We start from the raw sequence: 23799 nt of genomic DNA on the forward strand, positions 1-23799 counted from the left end.
GTATAAATCATGGTTATAAACATGCTAGGCACCGGAATGGTCCTTTAAGTAATCTAATGAGGGATTTCAAAAGAACACATTTGCCGCACATTCAGGTGATGATAATGTTCTTTCATGATAACTCTCTCAGTATTAAATATACCACCAGCTGTAGAACCTGTCAAAGATGTGGTGGCAGCATTGTCCTACTGTATGTAAGACCTGCCTGACCTTCTGCAGCATGCTGGATATAGAACCCCCTGAAATATCATTCAATTAGAGTTCTTGTAATCGGCCACTGTTAAAAAAGTCTTGGCCCTTGTAAAACACTGAGATCATATAATGACGGGAAATTTGGGTTAACATTTATGACAAAACCGTGGACCTAAGAAGTCTGCCCATGCTCTGCACCCACATAATCCTGTTGTGACATTTTGCAGTAATGCACATTGAGGATCTAGTATAAGGTGTTAGGTGATACAGTAGCCGGTGCATGGTGTGTGTGACAACCCTCATCCTTAACTGACCAGTGACCAATGTCATGATATACCACTGCACTAACATAGACAAAAGCCAACACCAACAAGCATTTAAGCATGGAATGTGTTTGTGTGTGTGTGTGTGTGTGTGTGTGTGTGTGTGTGTGTGTGTGTGTGTGTGTGTGTGTGTGTGTGTGTGTGTGTGTGTGTGTGTGTGTGCGTGTGCGCATGTTTGAAAATGTGCATGACATGTTGAGGTTAACAAGCCAGGTAAGTGAAGGGAAGCATTTACCTGACGAATCAAAACTGAAAGACATGCTAAGTGGCCGAATTACTGCAAAGAGAAACAGTTATGGCATGGGATAGTTATTGGTTGGGTTTAGGATGCAAATTGACAAAAGAGTTAATAAATACAGGAGGATGCAGCATGCCTTTATTCAACTATTATACAGTTCAACAGGGTCTCGTTAGCATGCTTTAGGCTTTCTTTCAAATTACAAAGTGTAACTGCTCTAAAATTATGTTAAGGAGTCACAGCCAATGGTATATTTGTTTGTGATAAGGTGGGCAATATAAGCTTCGGCTTCAGCCCTAACCTTTTTGGCCAAATAGTCACATTGTTGACTAAGTTGTAGGCTACTGTATGCTTAACAACTGTATTATTTTTAACAAATGACCGAAATAAAAATAAACTAACTAACTAATAAAACATTAACATTCAAGATAAAATTGGTTAATTATTGTTAATCTCAATGAAATTGCTAGACACTGGCATCACATCACGTGGGCGGCGGTGGCTCAGGGGTAGAGTCCCTGGATGGTAACCGTAAGGTTGCCAGTTCGAACCCGGGCTCCCCCAGAGTTAGTGTCGAAGTGTCCTTGAGCAAGACACTGAACCCCTAATTGCTCCCGATGTGCTAGTTGGTGCCTTGCATGGTTTCCGCTGCCATCGGTGTATGAATGGGTGAATGTAATGCACAATCTCTGTAAAGCGCCTTGGATAAAGGCGCTATATAAATGCACCATTTACCATTTTATCACAGGGATCTTCATGCAGAGTTTGCACTACATTGCAAACAATATAGTTAAAGGGTAAGACCACTTTTTTTGAGGTTTGGGTTGTGTAGTTACTTTGCCATGATGCAACTCCAAATGTGGACAAGAAATAAAAAATAACTGCTCCAGTGATTAGAAATTGATAATTCAAAATATGCTCCTCATTGACTTACATTGTAGCTAAAACAGCTCTCAAAGTCACTCTTTTAGTACGTAAACAAACACAAACAATGTTGATTCAGACAATATAGAGCATCACCAAAACTCATGTGGTTTTATTTTTTCATAAAAATGTTATCTTCCTGTTGATTTGTCCATTTTATTGGGAAGAAAACCCGGACTGGATCCGTGGATCCGGATCCAGATCTTCAAATAGTAAAATCAACATTTATTTCTTGTCCACATTTGGAGTTGCATCATGGCAAAGTAACTACACAACCCAAACCTCAAAAAAAGTGGTCTTACCCTTTAACAATACAATAACCGACATTAGCGGCAACAAAATACGAAAACATACAGTAGCCATTGAAAGCTTAGTTATAACAGCAAACAGCAGTGGCACATCAGAGTATGACCAAGCTGATCAGAGAAGCATAGTTCAAAGCAATGACAACATGTTTCTCTGTGTTGTTTTTCTTTGCACATGATTCCCAGAAGCATTCAACATGCATGTCATCACACATTATACTTTCTGTTAAGTATGTTTGTGTGCATAGTGCATACTGTATGCACACAAGTGTATCAAGTGTATGTATGTGAGCAAGTGTGTGTGTGTGTGTGTGTGTGTGTGTGTGTGTGTGTGTGTGGGGGGGGGGGGTCACAGTGAGAACTCTTACCCAGCCTGCCCCTGCGTATCTGGTCAGGAGACACTGGTCTTAGTTTTCGCTCTGATTTAATCCCCTCCAGGATCCTCTCATGGAGGGTGGGAGGAGGCTGAGTCTGGGGCTTCAGTTTACGGGCTGCTGCCTACAGTGACAGGGTTACAACAACAGCAGCGTTACAACCAGTGGTGGACAAAGTACAATCAAGTAAATACTATTATTTTATTACTTATTATTAAAAAATGTGAAATTACAAAATACATTTTCTTTGCTGTTTTCATGTGTTGAAATGAAACATTTCCAGAAATTTTCAATAGTGAAAATATCAGATCTACAAGCTCAGTTGTGCGCTTGTAGATCCATGGCAGGGTGCGGGGAAGAAATGCCACCCGGAGTGGCATTTTTTCATTAACTAAATAGCAAAATGGCCACCATATGGTGAATTGCTAGCAAGAAAACCATTTGCATGCATTCACGGTGACAGCCCTCAGGCTCTGGAACAGCCTTCCCCTCCACATTAGATCCGCTCAGTCCATCAAGGTTTCTAAGTCTTTACTTAAGACTTATCTATTTTCTTTGTCTTTTAATCACATCTGAGTTTATCTAATTTATTCATTTTGTGCATGTTGCGTAAAATGTCTATCTCACCCCAAATGCTCAATCAATTAATTGTGGTTTTTAATGAAAAACAATCAGCCGGTCCTGTAAGCCAGTGGTTCACAACCTTTTTTTAAAGACAAACCTTTTTTTGTCTTTGTCTTTTATGTACCCCCTTGAGATGTTTGGCAATTATGCCGAATCCCTAGCCTGCCCCAGGCACTGTTATTTCTGGTCTGGAGGGGTGTATTAAAATTTGCCAGCGAAAACAGGCAGTGGATCCTACTGGTTCAGCGATCTGTGCAAGATGTACAGTATGTATGTGAGGATGTGTCCAACTCACAGGGTTAAGTGGGGGTCTGGACCTGATGAAGTCCAGGATGACCTCATGAGCACTCTTCTTTAACCTGGGAGGGATGTCTCCCTGCACCTGCAGAGGAAACAACGGCATGGAAGTAAAACAGTGGTTCTCAAACATTTTCAAGTCAAGCACCCCCACATTGATATGTACATTTAGCCGTGGACCCCCATTTGAAAATATTTCATGCCAGGGACCCTATTTGTCAACAAAAATTATTACGCGATCTGTTTGAATAGCCAAAAAATAAAATAGGGGTTTCTAAAGTTTTTAAATTGTTCAGAGAAAAATCAAGAATGTCAATTTGCTCTTCTGCATGGGTCAAATTGACCGTCTAGGGTCTATTTTGTACATATTCACTTATTCAGAGTTAAATGAATACTGCTGTGAGCTTGTAGATCTATTTCTGCCTATTCTCGCTGAATTGTCACCTATTATGACACACCCAGAATAGGAATCCAATCCAATCCAATCCACTTTATTTATATAGCACGTTTCAAAAAGTGCTGTACAGGAGAAAAATAAAAACAAATGCACTAAAGCTACCACACAGAAGAACAACAGCGAGAAAACAAAGTACAAACAGTGAAGTCCGCTGCCCCCCCCCCCCCCCCCCCCAGGTTGGCAGAGGAAGTGTAGCGCCCAGGATTACATTAGATAATTGCCACTGGGTGAAAAGAAAACTGGGTTACAAAATCGTGGGAGAAAAAAAAAAAAAAAAAGTACAAACAGTGAAAACAACTGAGACACATTACAGAAAAACAACAGAAAGGCAATAGCATCACAGTGAGACAAAACATATACAAGGACCGAAGGAACTCAAGCGGGGTTAAAAGCCAAGGTATAGAGGTGGGTCTTTAGGCGAGATTTAAAAGTCTCGATGGAAGGGGACAATTTGACGTGGGAGGGGAGTGCGTTCCATAGTTGGGGGGCTACAACAGAAAAGGCTCGGTCGCCTCTGGACATTAAGCGGGTCTTCTTGCTAGGGCATGCTGTAAAGTGAAGTGCAGTGATGCTGAAAATGTTGTTTTCTGCCCTGAATCAACAGCTTCAGTCAAACAGGACATCATGACCTTGACACTTACCATGACCTTGCGTAGTTTGTAGCGTTGGGAGCGGATGTCGTCCATAAGCATTTCATATGGCGTGAGCTGGTACTCGATGGGCAGAGGGTTGTACTGGCGGTCCTGTACCTTCTTCAGTTTGACTCCATCCCTAAGATCCCGCATCACCTGAACCCAGAACCGGGCCTAAAGGAGACACAGCACCATGACCCGTCACACACAACATCGAAACCAAAAACACATGTGGAGGTTTGTGTGCGCAGATCTGTGGAGATACGAATTAATTCTACTTCTTAATTCATGGGGGTTTGAAAATGAGGCTATGGTAACCTGTTCTTAGTAACATCCTTATTAAAGCAGTAGCCAGGTCAAATATTTGTGTTACTGTCAGGTCACCCTACCCAGTCAGCGTTCTGGAGCTCGTTGAGTTCTCTGCCTGTGTCCTCTGATGGCCCCCCCTCCATCTTCCGAAGGTTCTGTGAGTGAGAGAGTGGTAGAGAGGTAGACAGACAGACAGACAAACCGAGACAGATGGTGAGAGAGATTGCCTTGTATAAGAATGTTGTTTAAGAATGAGCAACTATACGCATGCCTAAAAATATCAAAATAAACAAAGGCAGTTAAAGACAAAGAAATCCTCACATAATTCACTGACATAACCTGACTTAGGAAGTCACATACACCAGTTGCTCACGGAGTCAGGTCTGTCAGACAAACATGCCCTTAATCAATAACTATTGGCTTATCGTTCACAGCTAATGTGATCTTTTACAATCTAGTAGTGTGCCAGAATAACAGAAGACACACTACTACTATATTCCTCGATTCCTGATCATAGCAAGTTATTTTGTTATTATCTAGAAGATTATTGTATTTATCATAAGAGGCTTTTTTCCCCTCATATGGACAGCTATTTTATTTGCTTATTGCTTCAGATTTTAATTAACATTGTTAGAGAGAAATGCAGGGAAAGGTTACATGAAATTAGTGATGCAATCGAACAAATCAATTTAATCGATTATAAAACATAACTGATTAATGATTATAATATAATATTCGATTTGGGGGGAGGGAATATCTTCTACCGCTGTGAGCTTGTAAATTGGCAATATTTGCCATTTGTTGTATGACGAATAAGACTAATACATTTGTCTATTATAAACTTAATTTGGTACCTCAATTTGCGGATATATTAAACATTTAAAATATATTCAAAATGTAATCATTTTAAATTAAATTATCTTTGATTAATTGAAAATGTAATCGTTAGACCAATCTCTGAAAACATAATCAGTAGTTACAGCCCTACATTAGATTGCATGGTTGGACCGGGCGCCCGCTGGTCTAGCGGTCCAGGCACATGCCACATATAGGCTCTTGCGTGCCGCGTGCCGCGCGCCGCGTGCCGCGTGTTCGAGTCCCGTTCATGAAGACCTTTGCTGCGTGTCTCTCCCCTTCTCTTTCCTGTCCATCTTCACTTCAACTATCAATAAAGCAGGAAAAAAAAGTTGGAAAAAATTGACATGGACCACATCCTGCACAGTACTGCTGAAGGACGGAATTTGCATTATCCAGCCATTAGATAGTGGTAAAATATTGTCAGGCTCTCTGGCACATAGCCCTGCTCTGTGGGAAAGAGAAGGCCAGTGAGCTAAACTGCATTCCTCTGCCTCTGGTTCCAAAGTTAAACACGTGTGAGAGAGAGGGAGATGGAGAAACACAGGGACAGACAAAACAAGACAGCTCATATTTATGGTGCACCTATTGATTTACAAATTAAGCACTGATCATGAAGTGTTACATATGGATCGTAACAACACAACCCTGGTAATCTATTCCGAGAGGGTCTCGGGGAGAGGTTTAATTAATTTGCTACTCAACACCATTATCTCATTAGTATAGCCATCATGACTTTAACTCACATCCAAACGCCAAACATTTCCATTTCAAACGCTTTATTGTACAAGGCTTTTTCTGTTAGCGATGCCGGATAGCTTGTGTTCTAGCTTGTGTTTTATTGTGTTTGACTGTCCCGGCAAGACCTGTGTTGTCAGTTTGTGAATATTAGTTACAGCAATCATTTACTCCAGGTCATAATGCTCCTCAACTCTCACCTCACCACTCTTCCCTGGGCGTGTATAAACCAAGGCCGTTTCTGTGAATCACCACAAACTCAGCTGCTTTTCAAGTGAGAGGGCCGCCTTAGTGATGAGAGGGCCATTCGGATGGAGATGCTAGAATAGGATAGGATATGATAGTGTAGGGCCAATATGCCTTTCTTTCTTTTATCACCAGAGATATACGGTTTAACAACGTGCTCACACTTTGGGACTTGGGCGTCTTGTTGTTTACTCACTTGTAGTTGTTTGTCGATGGTGATTGATGATGACTGCAACAGGTTGATATTACGGTAGGAGTTTGTGTTGTGTGAGTGTAATGGTTTCAAAATAAACGGGGCAAACAAAACAAGAACAGGCTCCAGACATAAACTAAATAAAGGTCTAGGACGAGCGCAGGGTGCCAGGGTTCAATAAACAAATGATAAAGTACTTTCTTTCTTTCTTTCTTTCTTTCCTGCGCTGTTTGTGTGATGCGTGCGAGCTGTTGAAATCTGTATCTCTACTGGCGTCTTTCCACCTACAGCTGTGGGCCTGTCGCTTAATTAAAGGGAACCATGGTGCCATTTCTCAAGGCAACCAGTGGGGGCGCCATTTGGTCACGAATATGTCAAATCAAATAAGATGGCTCCTACAGATAGGATGCCAATAATTCACACCTGCTCTGCATCACTCTCACTCATACAGTCGCCCAGCAAACTCGCCCAGCAAGACGGGGACAGTCTGTCAGCTGGTACAAATATAGGGAAAGGACAAAAGCATAATACCAATTGCCATTAAATTAGATGAGGACAAGACATTCCTCATGTTTACTTGTTTATGTATGCCGCCAAGACTGAAGTGAGTCTAAATTCATACCCACCAGCCACCACAATGCATAAAGACTTTTCAACCTATCCTATTCATGATAAACTAGCAGATTTGTTTTCACTCGTCTGTGTCTTATTGGAGGGCTGTGGGCAGTTCAGAAACCTGTCTACCAGTGACATCATCGATGGGGAATCCAAGCTAATAGAAACGGCAGGCTTTCTATTCCTAAAAAGTTGCAATGTGATAATGGAAGCCATCGTTCTCACAAAAGAATTGTGTCGGACTGTGGCAGTGAGACTTATCAGACAGCAGAGTTTATTGAATATTTCCTGAACCCACTGTCGATAAAACACCCCAGTTTTATAAAAGACACTTACGATTTTGTTGACAAAATTAAAGCTATTATAGTAGGAAAGGAGGCCTTTCTGTTTTCGATAGATATAGACAGCCTCTACACAAACATTGAGACAGAAGCAGGTAAAGAAGCAGTTAAAGAAGTCTTTAGTAAATACCCAGACACAAATCGACCAGAGGAGGAATTACTCCAATTACTAGACTTAAATCTAACCCAGAATGATTTTTCCTTTAACAACAAGTTTTATTTACAAATCAAAGGAACGGCCATGGGAAAGCGATTTGCACCATCTTATGCATATGGGAGCAGACAGCACTAGAAAAATGCAGACTTAAACAGACACATTACTATAGGTTTCTGGATGATATATTTGGAATATGGGAACATAGCAAAGAAGAATTCCAGGAATTTATTGATGTTCTAAATAGCCATCATACATTGTGACACACACTGAAAGGATTGACTTTCTTGATGTAACAATCTTCAAGGGCCCAAACTTTAACACAAATGGGAAACTAGACTTAAAAGTAGGGCCGGGACTAATTGCGATTAATTACGATTAATTAACTACAGAAAAATTAATGCATTAAAAAGATTAACGCATTTTAATCGCACTATTTTTTTCACCGCGGAACGTTGTTACTGGACAGTTTTCAGACGGACCTGCGCACCAAGTGTCCGTGTCCTCTTCAGACAATAACACCACCAGACACTGCAGACAGTTCACCAGACTGGGGGAAGCCGCTGAGATCACTTTGTTTGTCCCCGTGGATTGGAAATAGGATTTAAAAGGCTATCCGATGGTAGCGTGGATTACAGCACAGTTGTGTGCAATTATTCAAATAAGAATTATTACCCCTATTACTACAAAAACAATGTTCAATTGCTTAAACTTCTGTATTCACTATTCATTGATTCACTAGTATACCAAAATCCATTTGAAAAAATTGCTTTCTCACTGTTCTCGGGTCAAATAATGATATGCGATTAAAATGCGATTAATCTAGATTAATTAATCGCAAAGCCTCTGATTAATTAGATTATTTTTTTTAATCGAGTCCAAGCTCTACTTAAAAGTATTTTTTAAAGAAACAAACACCCACGCCCTATTACACAAAACGTCATTCCACCCGATACACTCCTACACAGGGATAGTCAAATCACAACTACTAAGATTCCATAGGATTTGCACGCAAAGAAGTGATTTCAAAATAGCTTGTAAAACACTATTTAAGGCCCTCAGACTAAGAGGATACACTAGGACATTCCTCCGGAAAGCTCAAAATACCTTCTTAGAAATAAGAGTGCGGGATCCAGGCCCTAAATTGGCCCTGATAACCAGTTATTCAACACAGAGCACACTAGCCAACAACAGAATAAAAAGGAATTTTGAGAACCGAACGGATGATCTTCTAAAAGATTATAAAATTATATCGGCCTACAGAAAAAACAAAAACCTTAAAGATTATCTAGTACACAGCAAGCTAAAAGAAATCAACACACCAGCACGCCAGGGACCAGAATACTTCAAACCCAAACAATTAGTCAAAAATAGAACTACAAAACGCGTGTTAGAGATTAAACAACAAATAACAGCCGGAAACAGCAACTGCATTTACTTAATCACATGTGAAAAATGTGGTTTACAATATGTCGGAGAAACGGGTAAAACAATAGGTACAAGGCTGGGACAACACAGATACAATATTAACAATGGAAAAAAGACAACCACAAGGTTTGTGCAACATTTCATGGCTCACGGCATTGAAGCTCTAAAATGCGCTGGACTTCAACACAATCCCAACTGGACAGTAGGACAAAGACGTTTTAATGAAAAACAGTGGATTAAGAACCTCAACACGGATTTTCCTGGAGGCTTAAACATGCCTAAAATCAGATCTTGAACACAACAAAACTTAAACTCAGGATTAAACTGGAGAAATCTAAAAATGATTGGATCAGACTTCCTTCGGATACATGGTGAATGCATTTATTCCTTGCATTGTGCCTACACATGTGTAGGCACAGTGCACTGAAGTTTTTTAATTCCCCCCCCCCCAAAAAAAAAAAATAATAATAATAAGAGGGCTAATTAAAGTTACAGGTATGGTGTGTGCGATACTAATTGTGAGATTACCATAATGATGGTAATCATTAAAGGACCACTTTTCAACCTATCTTCATATAATAGGTCCTCACTAATAATCATGATAAAATGGCACGTTTTTTTCTACTCGGTCTGTGTCACATAGGAGGGCTGTGGGCAGTTCAGAAACCCACCCAACAGTGACATCAATGGAGAATCCAAGCTAATAGAAACTGCAGGCTTTCTAGTCCTGAAAAGTTGCAATGCGAAAATGGAAGCCATCATTCTCACGATAATAAACCCTGTTAGGGTCCATTTGGTTCCATTTGTACACTCTCAGAGTTACAGACCCATAAGGGTCCATTTGGTTCCAAACCACCATTTCCCTGGGGACCCCCTGGAACTGCCTCAAGGACCCTGGGGGTCCCCGGACCCCGAAACCCACTTTGGGAATCACTGCTCTATGTAATCTGATCTTTATAGTCTGATAAACTATCTCACGTAAATAAATCTTGTTTAAAAAACAATCTGCCTAACGATGATGTCATTGGTGGTCGTGGACGGGTTTCTGAACTGCCCACAGCAGAGTGAGTGTGTGTGTGTGTGTGTGTGTGTGTGTGTGTGTGTGTGTGTGTGTGTGTGTGTGTGTGTCCGTCCAGCTGATGGTCGTTAATGTCAAAGCAATGCTGTTTATGCACTGTCAAATAGGTCTAGGCCTATCTATTCTAAGGTAGCATATACCTGGTTAGACAAATTATCTAACATAATTATGCTCATTACTGTGCGGAAATATACATAAATCTTCGTGTTTGAGCACAAAAAGCATTTTGAGAACCCACAAATTTCCGCGCTTCGCTCGCACACTGTGCGGCCCCCCACACACAATCATTCTACAGTTGTGGCCCCCGGCCTAATCTAATTGAATACCCCTGCCATAAAGCATTACACTTGTTTACAAGAGGGTCTACCATTTTCAATTCATCATATAATTTTGTACACTATGCACTTCTATAAAGCCAAAAAGAGGAAATCATCATAAAGGAGGTAAAAAGGGGGAAAAACGTATACAGTGAGGGGGGAAAGGGGTGGGTGGAGTCAAGGGATTTACATGTCTTAATGACAGTTGGTAGGGCGTTCCACATTTTTGTGGCATAGGAGTGAAATTAATTTAGGTGGACCCTCTTGTAAACAAGTGTCCACTCGCAGTTAACAGTCTTTGTATTGAGTTGTGCTTGAAATGTAGTGTAATTCTGCAAACTGTTAATAAATATTTAAATCAATCAATCAATCAATCAATCAATCCTTGTTTGTGCCGAATCTGGGTTGCACATGGTTTTTTGAACTCCCTCTGGTGTTGTTGTGTTGCTGGCATGATTATTATGATACACTTTTCGCGGTATGCGTTACATACCGGCGGTATGGCGGTATTGCGGTTATTGCACCCAGCCCTAGTGCTATTATATTATTAGTGAGAACCAATTACAGTATATGAAGAGAAGGTTGAAAACTGGTGAAGTCATCCTTTAACCATTTACAACCTAATGCCCCTATTTTGAGCATGTCAAGTCAGACACAATGTTCAAAATGTCAAACATTTTTAAATCAGCGCACGTATCGCACATCAACTCGGCTATTGCCATCCAACAAAGTATGAAATGGGGCTTAAGTAGTTAATCAAACATGATCTCTCCTGACAAGTACATGCAAGTTGGCATGCAGGGGGTGATTATAACTGGTAAGCACCCCCCACCCCCTGCTAGCACTAATGAGGACATCCAAGCATGCACCTTGTTAACTTCAGGTTAATAGACATAAGGGGAAGTAAGGGAAATTGCCTGTTTAACTAGCCATCATCTCCCTAGTTGAATGTGAGCTGCATGTGACCCTGGATCACACACACCATAGAAACATTAATCCTTAATGTGGTATGAAGACTGAAGAAGACTGAAAACATACAGTATTCAGTCACAGCCGCACCAACTATAAAATGTATAAAGCTATTGCATAAGAAAATTACAATTAGTTCTAGCTGCATGCATACAGTATTAGGTGTCAAAGTACAAAATATTTACAATCCTGAATGGTAATCTATTTACGTATTTATGTATTCATTCTTACATAAATTGTCTATCATCTACATGGTCTATCATGGTCTATCATCTACAGACACAAAAATAATATATAGAGCCAAATTAAAAGTCAAATTAAGGGCGAGACCGAGACGAGACAGAGTAAATGAAAATGTGGACTCGAGACGAGTCAATGACTTGAGTACTACAACACTATTCGCCAATGATTATTTTTAACAGTTATGCCATGTCACAAGATTCAAAATCCCAGATGATATCTAGTCTCATATCACAATATCGATATATAGTTAATATGGATATTTTACTTTCTATATTATTTTATAAGGAGAACGCTGACTGATTTAAACCTGTGTGTCTGACTAACTCAGGGCGTGGCTAATATAAGTTATTACAAGCCTTTTGACAAAGTACATTGGCAGGACTCACTGACATCTGACAGCTCACAACGTGTCAGATGAGCTTGTAGATATTTTTTATTACAATTGAGAGAGGCTGCTCACATTTTGTGTTCAAAATCGGGTGGCCAAGTCAGACAGTGACATACGCGGAATATGCGTAAGTGCAATATGTGAGCATGCCGAGGGCAAGTGAACTTGCAGTCTTTTACAATTTTCTAAAGAATTTCTTTGTGATTATAGCATGTCAATGTTTGGTCACAGCACACACGTGTGGCTGTCTGGTTACTGTTATCTCTCAGCGTCACAGAGGCCCACTCTGATGTCCATGCCTATTTCATGCTACCCATAATCTTCCATCACTCACATAATGACCTATGTCTAAAATAAGGGAGATGGTGCACTGAGATACAAGCTGATAATAAAAGGAAATAGTTCCAGTGTTATCATCATCTAAAATGTCTAATGCATAAAGACACAGAGCAGACCAAAATATACACATATTCACACACACACACACACACACACACACACACACACACACACACACACACACACACACACACACACACACACACACACACACACACATTCATACACATATTTACACAGATTGACTGAGTTTACAGAGCAATGTCCTCCTCTTCACAATGACTCACAGCATAGCACTAAACATCAAGGAAAATATTATTCATCTGCTTAGTAAATAGAAAAAACATAGACATAAGAATAGGTTGGGCCGCCATGGCCCATGAGTCTTCTACTTTTGCACATAAATAGTTTTCTTAGCTCAGAGGCAGGAAGAACTAAAGCTCTGCTGTTCCATCTGGCAAACATCACGGCCGACCACACACACCTCCTTCTAGTTGAGCGTTGTGTTGAGTACTGAAGCGTGTGGAACATGTAAGGTCACGAATCGTCTGAGTTGATGTCCACACTGTCTTTAGCGACGATCTTTAGTGAGTGAGTTTTTATCGGAAGCTCAGATTGAGGACGATGTTAATTCAGTTTATAAATGGTGAATGTCAGCAATAACCTCATGTTCTCATGTTCAACAACTGTAGTTGTTTTTCTTTATGCTAAACTGTGTGTTTTTAATCGTGTAATGTCTACTGTAGCACTTTGAGATTCTGAGGAATGTAAAGTGCATTATAAACAAAATCCATTATTATTATTATTATTATTATTATAATTCTGCTCACACTAAAGAAGAGTTCCCTAGGCATATCATACCTGTATTATATCCAGATACTAAACTGGCTGAAGTGAGCTCATAATTTCCCTGTACCTATACTACACAATGTCACTATAACCAATCCACGGGTGACGGTAAGAGGTTACTTCATTATCGTGATGTGATCAAGGGCACCCACCTCTTTGGCGCTTTTGATCTTCTGCAGGAAGGTGTTCAGCTCCCTGGTCTCTGCGTGGAGAGCTCGACACACAGCCTGGTAGTGACTGGGGGCATCACTGGGGCTTGGTAGGTGGGAGATACAGAGCTACAAAATGGAGAGAGAATGCTATTAACACTGCCTACAAAGACAATAACGCATCATCCAGAAGCCATAATGTGTCATAAGAGTTATTACATATAAGCCTTCTTTATAACCTTTATAACAGTCAAAAGGCACACTAGTTATAGACTGTAATAGCTTATAAGGTCTGGTATGACAATCGTTCATAATTGCTCTACCAATTTAGCATTCAAGGTGAAGTTTTATGAACATCATTACGTTACGACAGCTCATTGTCTGTCATCAAGTAAAGTAAGGGGGCATTTACTTCTACATTTTTGTGACTAAAATAAATAAATACATACGTACATAAAAACACATGTACGTACATATGAACTGGTTATTTACACACTTTATTTGAAGCAGACCATGAGCTGCCATAAAGAGGTTATGGCTTGTCATAACCACACTCTCCATTACGGCCGGCACACACCAGAGAATGTGGGCGTGTGTGACGCATGCGAGTCCCGCAAGAACACGCGTCACGCGCATAAATAGACCCAATCCTATTTTACAGCCTGCGTATGTGGGGATCGCACTATCCGTGCGCCTGGTGTAGCCGGTATCATTGTTATCAATTGGATCTTTCCAAACGTGCTGTACGCGTGCAATAAATTCCACAAATACGCCTGGTGTAGTCTGGGCGTTAGGGTTAAAGAGAAAGCACCATGTGTTCATAAGACTTTGAAGCCTTTCATGCAAAATGGGTGATTACTGTATGATGAGCAATTGTGAGCGGTTGTAAATACAGTACATTCTAACCAGAGAAAGATACTTCAAAGACATTCATTGGCAGAGGAATGAGACAACGTGTTCGTTTTTTGAACACTTGCTTTAGGACAATTGTCTGGGTTGTATGGCTGCACAGCTCACACAGGCACAGATACCTGTATAGGCACAGAGTGACACCCAGTAGTGATGACAAAATACTATGTTCTTGTCTATTTCAGATGAACAGACGGTGCCCTAGGCCCTGCTTGGCTTGATCCTGGCATCCACTCCCCCAGAGTCCCAGACTCTGCAGTCCTACTGTAATTCAAATGAAGCTATTGAGGATGAATTCCAGAAAATATAGCAAATGGCAGACTCTATTTTATATTTCTCTCTCTGCCATTAACATTTTGTCAAAAGAGGAATCTGTGAGGAGATTAGTATTCCGGGGGTGAATTATTTTCCATATGCATGATGCCTCATTTACTTTAAGAGGATAACGCTGAAACACTCCGATTAACAGCCAGTCAGCAAGAGTGTGTGACCAACCCTTAAACAACAGAACAGTATGCAAATGATGTACTGTAAGTTAGAGAGTAATATAGTGGATAGTTTATGGCATGGAGGAAACAGTGGATAGAGAGGAAGGGAGTGACAAGTGACGGTGCCAAAGAGAGAGAGAGAGAGAGAGAAGGACACATAAACTTAGCCACTGGCCAGGCAAGACTGCCACACTGCTCAGATGTGTCTCTATGGAGATCTGATTCTTTGCCTCTGGCACTAATTTGCCTGTGTGTGTGTGTGTGTGTGTGTGTGTGTGTGTGTGTGTGTGTGTGTGTGTGTGTGTGTGTGTGTGTGTGTGTGTGTGTGTGTGTGTGTGTGTGTGTGTGTGTGTGTGTGTGTGTGTGTGTGTGTGTGTGTGTGTCTGTGAATGCATGCATGCGTGCGTGCGTGCGTACTATGTGTGTGCGTTGTGTGTGAGTTGTGTGTGTGTGTGTGTGTGTGTGTGTGTGGCCTGGAGCATGGGGTGATTATGTAAACATTACTGTTAATCAATGTTTACAGGTTGACAGAGTGTCTATTTGCTCCTGAGGAGGAGAAATGGGTCATAAGAACTGGTCTGGTCACTGTGCTGTATCTGAGTCAACATTTTTATAACATCCTTACAGCGGAGGGAGACAGTTAAGTAGATAAATAGATAAATAATGTTGGGTGTGCCTGCAAAGTACACCAAGCGTACTAATTGGTAGTTATAATACATTAATGAAGGTATAACGGAGAGCACAGACACACACAGAATCCCCCCCCCCCCCACACACACACATCATCATTTCTTATGTGGAATCACTGTTTCTGGGCAGCACTAGAAGACTCGTCTGGTTTCCAGGCTGGTCAAACATGACTGCCACAGTTCAATGAAATTTTCTTGCATCAGTTCAAATGAACTCCAAATGAAGTCGATCTTTTACCGGTTTCGGCAGGGCTTGCCGAACCGAACAAAGTTCTTAACACGTCGAATCCGTGTGACTGAGTATACCTGTCCAAGACCTAACTGACGCTTGCTAAAGATGACGAGCAGGATCGTCTTAAGGCGTTTGATATCACTATAGCATTGCCTCGCTGTGTTTCATTTTTTGACGACGGTTGCCAGGGCCCCGCCAACACTGGTGTCTTTTCTCAATAGCCATTAGCTTCTGTTTTAGGCCGCGCCTTTGCAGGCTTTTTTCTCTGAAACTAATGCGCTGTTCGTGGTGTTGACCAGAATGGGCAATGTTCTGAGGTCTTTTCTGATTATCCGGTGTGCGCGATGGGAACATTGGCGTTTTCTAGAGCAAGGATTGGCTTTATTTTAGCTCGGTAGCATTAACACTAATACTTCAGCATTCAAGATGGAAGCCAAAACCGGACGCGAGTCATAGTGGGAATAGCCTGAAAACACCCGGCACCCAAGCACCACCACCTTTGTCCACCAGGTGGCAGTCAATGTGTTAAGGGACTTACTGTAGTAGTCTGCCTACCAACACTGTGGCTAGCTCGAGCCACTGCCCACTGACTGAAGCATTGTGTACAACGTTGGAACGGTGGATCTCCACTTGATTTCTTCATCATTCACCCTACACCTACACCGTGCTTTGGAACATTTGTCATGACATCGAGATTTTTTTTTTTTTTTTTTTTTTTTTTTTAAGATATTTTTTTTGCGGCTTACACCTTTTATTGATTTTTTTAAGGGACAGATAGTAGGCTGACAGGAAACGGGAGAGAGATGGGGGGATGACATGCGGTAAAGGCCGTGTCGGGTCCGGGAGTCGAACCCGCGGCACACCGCGACTGGATCACCAGTCCGGTGCCCAGACCGTTACGCTACGGCCTGGGCCGAGATTTTGCAATTTCTTACAACAGGTTGTTTATGGTCCTTTAGAGAGGGATTACAGAGGTGCTTGTAACTATTAAATTGATTCGTTCTATCAACTGTTCCACCTCTGTCCTAGTAGTAAGCCAATGTTTACCTCCAGGCTAACATTTACATGTACACAAGCGTCTACAGTAATTTACACCTGGGCATTCGTCATTGCCCAAAGTTATCCAACCGAGGCCCGGCATATCAGCGCACTGAAAAAGGGCACAGACCAGTAGCTGTCATACCTTTAGTATGTCCCTGTAGCCACGGACATTACAGATATTCACGTGGTCATCTTCTGCATCCTCTTCTTCCTCCGTGGCTTCGTAGCCTTCATCGGGACAGGCCTCCACCTCATCCTCGGCCATGTTGGTCATGAGGTTGATGAGCTGCTCCAGAGGAGGGCTGAGCTCCCTCTCCTCGTTCTCCTTCAGGCCGTAGTCCAGAGCCTTGTAGATCATGATGCCCAAGGACTCGATCACCTGTTGGCCAATCAGAGGGGAGATAGATAGATCAATAAGGACTCGATCACCTGTTGAACCAAGAGGGGAGATAGATAGATAAGGACTCGATCACCTGTTGGCCAATCAGAGGGGAGATAGATAGATCAATAAGGACTCCATCACCTGTTGAACCAAGAGGGGAGATAGATAGATCAATAAGGACTCGATCACCTGTTGAACCAAGAGGGGAGATAGATAGATAAATAAGGACTCGATCACCTGTTGAACCAAGAGGGGAGATAGATAGATCAATAGGTAGACCGGCAGGGGAAATTCAATTGTCATGGCAGAACTGCAGTTATGAAACACAGGACTAAAACACAGCTAGGAGTAAAGAATAATGGAATAAACTAGAAAGTTACAATCCTGTGGAATTGCACGTGTGATCTGTCTGTCTGTCTGTCTGTCTGTCTGTCTGTCTGTCTGTCTGTCTGTCTGTCTGTCTATCTATCTATAAGAATATTGTTTAATTAGAAGAGTTGAGTTGGGTATGTCTGTCACTGTATACTGTCCAATCAGAGGGCAACGCGCACAAAAGCCTTGTGAAGAGTTCCAAATCGCTGGCCAATCGGAGGGGAGAATAGACAGTTATTGCACGATTTAAACGTTTTTATTTAATGCAATCCTTCATGTTGCATGAAGGATTGCATTAAATAATTTTCCATGATGCACTGTTAGGTTACTTAAATGTTAATCCCCCAGAGCCAAAACAAATGTGTCTTTGTTATGCAATAGCCTATCATCCACCACTTTCATGTACCAATCCGAGGCTGAAACAGCTGGCAAAACAGCTGCAATATGCTAACCACATGACACTATTAAGAGAGAGAAAGACCCAGACCTGTTGGCTATTCATGCACAGATATTGCTCACACACTCATATGCACACACACACACACACACACACACACACACACACACACACACACACACACACACACACACACACACACACACACACACACACACACACACACACACACACACACACACACACAGCAGCCTGACCCTGAGGGATTACAAAGGGAAGGTCATGAGGGGAAAACGTCATCATTATCGTCATCATCACTGTCTATAATAGACATTTCAGTGTATCAGCCTATATCAACAGAGGGGTGCCCTGGGTGCAGCCATAGCTGAGGTGTCACATTAGACAGGTTAGGTTTGTTAAAGAAAGTCTGTCCTGGGAACAGAAAGTCACACTGTAGAAAGGCAGCAGCCTTGTTAAAAGCGGCCAGATGAAGGATGCCAAGGCCAAGACAAAAGAGAGACAGGGACATCACATGAGGGGCTTGAGGGGGGAGTATTCTGCTGCCCTGAACACCAAGGGGGAAAAGCAAAAAAGGGAAGGGAAGAGAATGAGAAGAAACGTAATGAAAGGAAACGGCGAGACAGAGATTGACTCGAGGGATGGGAGAAAAAAGAGATAGAGAAATGGAACGGAGAAAGGGGAGAGCAGATATAAAGAATGTGAAGAGAAAGAGCCAGTTGTCTGTAGAGGATGAGAAAGTTCAAGCGGCGAGGAGTAGGATGAGATATCAAGAGACAGGGGTCTAAGACTGGGGTAATCGGGAATGTTATTATAGATGGCAGATCAAGGGCAAGGTTACATGACCCCTTGAATCAATAGGGTCCATGGTAGGAGGAGTCACACGAGAGATCTGTCCTGTCCATCAGTAGGGCGGCATGAGAATGGGGGCACCTCAGGGAACCGATGTAGCCGCGGTCTAAATGTCGAGGTCTAAATGAGAGCTCTTTGTCTCAGCAGAGTAGCACCCACCACTGATACACTACACCACGCAGACGGACAAGCCGGCGCATGGATGTGCAAGTCATGAGGTGGAACACATTTAACACATAATGCACAGACGCCACAGGTAGGTCATTCAGTTTGCACACACGAGATAGACATAGATAACGAGACACCCGCTGAGCATTTTTCTGCCTAATAGACGTCTAAAATACGTCTAAATGGCTGTCTAAAAGATTGAGATTAGACGTTAAAACAACGTTGTTTTAACAGATAGCCGGTCTATATATAGATGTTTAAAAAAACTTCTAATCAACATCTAAGCTAAGTCTTTAGACCAGTTATAGCCCAGGTTTTAGACAGATGTCTAATAGCCGACTATTGCTCAGTGGGTGCTGGGTGGTGCTCCTAACAGCAAACACATACTGTACATACTACAATACATACACATACGCACACATGCGCACCCGCGCACCCGCAGTCCCGCACACACACACACACACACTTGCACAGAAATACACGATACTGCATAATCTCAGGCTTATGTGTAATGACGCTGTCATATTGGCAGCCAATAAGATTACACTGTAAAACATATGATATAAGATACTGTACTTTCACAGACAGGCCGTAGAGGCAGATCATGCTTTGAGAGGTGTGAGGTATGAAGTATTTCAAGGGTTTTTTCTCCCATATCAAATCACTGCTTTCATCTGGGTTACTGTTCGCTGGTCACGCGAGTTCAGTCAAGGGGTTTCAACAGAACAGAGAGATAAGAGAGCTACTGTCAAAGGGGATTAAATCCAAAACAAATAAAGGCTCCAGCACATGATGTGAGCTAGACATTCAGTGCACAGACAGTAAGTTTCATGTGTTTCCGAATAGTCACATGTGATAATCAACGATTGCAAAGACGGAGGCATTTGTTAATTGCTTATTTTTGAGAAATAACTGCAAACTGGGAGAAAAAAAGAAGAAGCTGAGTCTATGACTACACAGAGGCTCTCTAATGTGCTGCACTCAACCATGAAATTGAGCTAACTCAAGCACGTCTCCGTTCTACTGAAGCCTCCTAATTCCTTGGGTTGAGGAAGAAGAAGGGGAGCAGGTTAAACTAGAAAAAGTGCCCTTCTGGGCACAGGTCTCCTCTGGGCACAGGAGTGTGTGTGTGATGTTTGGCAAAATGTTTAGGAGTAATATAAATGTTATTTTGTTTGTTAGTGTGTGTGAGTGAGTGTGTGTGTGTGTGTGTGTGTGTGTGTGTGGTACAAAGCAGGCTACTCCTGGAAAGGCCAATCGTAGCCTATGGAGAGCATGTGTACCGATTTGAGTGAAATTTGGATAAAATCTGAAGGAGTAATATTAGAAAATGTGTTTTACATATGTCGGCCTCCTGGTGGCGCTATAAAGAGCAGATGTGAAAAATTCAAGGCAAAGGATTTTCCTTGGACTCTAGGGAGTTGGCATACAAAGTTATACACAGATCCGTGCAGTTAGAGGTAAAACACTATTTCGGCCATTTATAGCGCCACCTTGAGGCTGAGTTGAAAATGTTCAAGTGGCATTTCTTCCTGGGCCTAGTGGGAATGTGTGTGCACAATTTCACGGAAATCACACGATGTGTTCATGATTTGCAGCATTTTGTTTGAAACTGAGCACTCCTGTGAACTTTGGAAGCCAATCGTAGCCAATCAGGATGGAGTCTGAAGAATCTGAAAGACACGTTTTGTTTAATGGCTCTAGAGAGACTGTGTACCAATTTGCGTAATGTTTGGACAAAATCTGTAGGTGTACTGTCCAAAAAAGTGTTTAGCACAAAGTGGCCTCCTGGTGGCGCTATAAGAGGCCAATGTGCAAACCTTGGGGCAGAGGTTCAGCTGTGGCATTCAGGGAGTGTGTGTGCAGAGTATGGCTGCGATCAAGCCAAAGGTGCCAGAGATTAGCTGTCCACAGACAGACGGACGGACACACACACACACACACACACACACACACACACACACACACGGACGGAGTGCAAAACATACTCTCTCTCCATGCCTTCGGCCTGGTGGAGACAATAAGATGACAAGAAGGGAAAGCAGGAAGATGTCAGGCAAGAGTTGAAGTGAAGTGAAGTGCTGCAGAAACAAACACTGAACCTCACACAGAAACAAACACCGTACCTCAGTCAGATTTCAATATTCCTGTCACTGCAATTAAGACAGTCAACCACAGGGTAGAATGATGTTCTAATTTCAATCTGCTGTTTTAATTTTATTTATTCTTAATGTAATTGTGTTGCCTCTTTCTTGTGCACACTACTACCTGTTGTGTCACAGGGCTCCCTTGGAAAAGAATAAGAAAAAAGAAAGATTGTGTCTTCACTTTACGGCTATATGTTCATGTTGTGCATATACCAACAGTAAATAAATGATTATGGATTTTTCAAGTTGGCATTTGTTAAAATGATTAAAAATCCACCTGTTGGCCCAGGCCGTAGCGTAACGGTCTGGGCACCGGACTGGTAATCCAGTCGCAGTGTGCCGCGGGTTCGACTCCCGGACCCGACACGGCCTTTACTGCATGTCATCCCCCCATCTCTCTCCCGTTTCCTGTCAGCCTACTGTCTGTCCCTTCAAAAATCAATAAAAGGCGTAAGCCGCAAAAAAATATCTAAAAAAAAAAAAAAAAAAAAAAAAAGAAATCCACCTGTTTTTAATGGCTTGCAACTAATCCCTTTAGGTTTACATGAATGGCTCTTAATTTGTCTCTGCTATATTTATTTCACTGTTTTCCACTTCACCACACAGGAATCCCATAGCTAGTGTAAGGGCAGCTGAAAAGTGTGTCATCGTGCTACCCCTTTTGTGCCTCCACAAACATAGGTCTACTTTAACTCAGTCAAAAGCCTGTGGGCAATGGATTCTCGTTTGGTTGCATACAAAGACCACTATATTTCCATTCATGATGGTTCTCTCTCCTGTAGGCAATATGTCATCCATTACTTCTCATGCACATCAACACCCACCACCACGAACACGAACAACCAACATACTGTACACCTACAGCATCACATACCCCCATCACATATCTGTATACTATTCAACAACTGTTATTTGCTGTTATATCTGTGGAACAAACCGTGTAGGTTTTTACATAACAAGTTCAAATTGTGTTTCACCGCCGCAAGGTTGAAGGGCTCAGTTATTCATGTCAACAACAGAGGCCCAAATGTCCTACTGAAAAATGAAGGAATAGCAGGTCCTGCGCTGTAAATACAATTGAGATACAGGATTTTAGGCATCCCTATCCCTACCCCAGCCAGGGTCCCACTGGCTCATGTCCATGTAACTTGCCATGCAAAGGACCAACGTCATGATTCATGTCAAAGGTCATGAAAAGACTTCGATGAGTCAAGCACACATCAGTAGCAAACTATCACATTTGAAGCCTTCTGGATGTGGTACGACAGTGAATGGTAAATGGTGCATTTATATAGCGCTTAAATAGATTGTGCATTACATTCACTCATTCACAGACACATTGATCACCGATGACAGAGGAAACCATGCAAGGCACCAACTAGCACATCGGGAGCAATTAGGGGTTCAATGTATTGCTCAAGGACACTAACTCTGGGGGAGCCCGGGTTCAGAGTCTCTCACACAACAGAGAGACTAGTCAAGGAGAAATATTTTATCATAATAACCAGGTTGGAAATTCGTTTGATTTTAGTTTGGGCTGTCATGAATGTGTTCATTGAATATTAATTGGAACTGCTGTTCTGCTCTACAAATAACCGTGAACTGAGATATATGAGAAAGATAATTCTTACAATTCATCTCACTGTGCTGTCATATGACTGGGATATGGTGATGCTTCACTGTTCAGCAGATATGAGCTCCCTGTCTATTGTCCATAAATGCATAACAAATTGCACACAGAGGAACAGAGAGCAGAGAAATGCATGTGCACTAGAATCAAAGCACATAACCTCCCAAACTATTCATGCTGCGTTTCTCCTGACTTTCTCTGCAGTTTATTTTTCTCTCTCACTCATGGCATGCACATTTTAAACAAGAAACAAATCGCAGAATGGATCACCTCCTAGTCCTAGTCCTTAACTGAACGTTCTGTAAACTTCTGTTTACATTTAACAGTGAATGTAGGCAGCCATTAGATGTTAAAGTATAATCCCCTTCCATACTTTAAAGCTCCAACAACAGACATTAACAGAATAATGGGCTTGAACAGTTAAACTTTGACAGGGAGAAATATAATGAGGCGTAATCCATAACCTCTGACGTGTGGCCACATCATGGGACCAGAAGCATCTACTGTAGCTTCACAGCAGGACATGCACTCAGGAAACTACCAAGAGCTAGGCCACTAGTGGGTGAAATATTTGAGATACCTCTTTTTTCCTTAAAGCACATCCTTATTGAAACACAGAGAAGTATTGTGTGACTGATAATACCATCAGTTACAAATTTCCAAGAAATTCGATTTAGGAGGCCACATAGGCTACTACTATAAAATATTAACATTTTCTTCTGTAGACAGACACAGTGCCCTCTTCTATATTCTGCATGCAATTATCATCAATAGCCTGGAATTTGTCTTAAAAGAACCATGCCAGCCGTCTGGCATGTTTAGCCCATTGACTACGACTCATGGTATAACAGTTCTTGACATCACTGGCAAAATCTTTCCAAAGGATAGTTTGTTTGA

General features: G+C 41.8%; 1 protein-coding gene across 5 annotated transcripts in view; it reads right to left on the reverse strand.

Moving 5' to 3' along the window:
- spire1b (spire-type actin nucleation factor 1b) overlaps positions 1–23799 on the reverse strand; it is a 41606-nt gene that overhangs the window by 8315 nt on the left and 9492 nt on the right. For 3 of the 5 annotated variants that reach the window (XM_083761451.1, XM_083761450.1, XM_083761448.1), the window contains 6 exons: positions 17079–17315; positions 13581–13706; positions 4756–4830; positions 4376–4540; positions 3276–3362; positions 2351–2480 (listed from right to left, as the gene is read on the reverse strand). In XM_083761451.1, coding sequence (XP_083617577.1) covers positions 2351–2480; positions 3276–3362; positions 4376–4540; positions 4756–4830; positions 13581–13706; positions 17079–17315 — 820 coding nt within the window. Of the gene's footprint in view, positions 1–750; positions 793–2350; positions 2481–3275; positions 3363–4375; positions 4541–4755; positions 4831–13580; positions 13707–17078; positions 17316–23799 lie in introns of all 5 variants that reach the window. The other 2 variants (XM_083761449.1, XM_083761447.1) reach the window with 1 other exon arrangement.

This window comes from Protomyctophum parallelum (assembly GCF_964188405.1).
Source record: "Protomyctophum parallelum genome assembly, chromosome: 3".
NCBI classification, from domain to species: domain Eukaryota; kingdom Metazoa; phylum Chordata; class Actinopteri; order Myctophiformes; family Myctophidae; genus Protomyctophum; species Protomyctophum parallelum.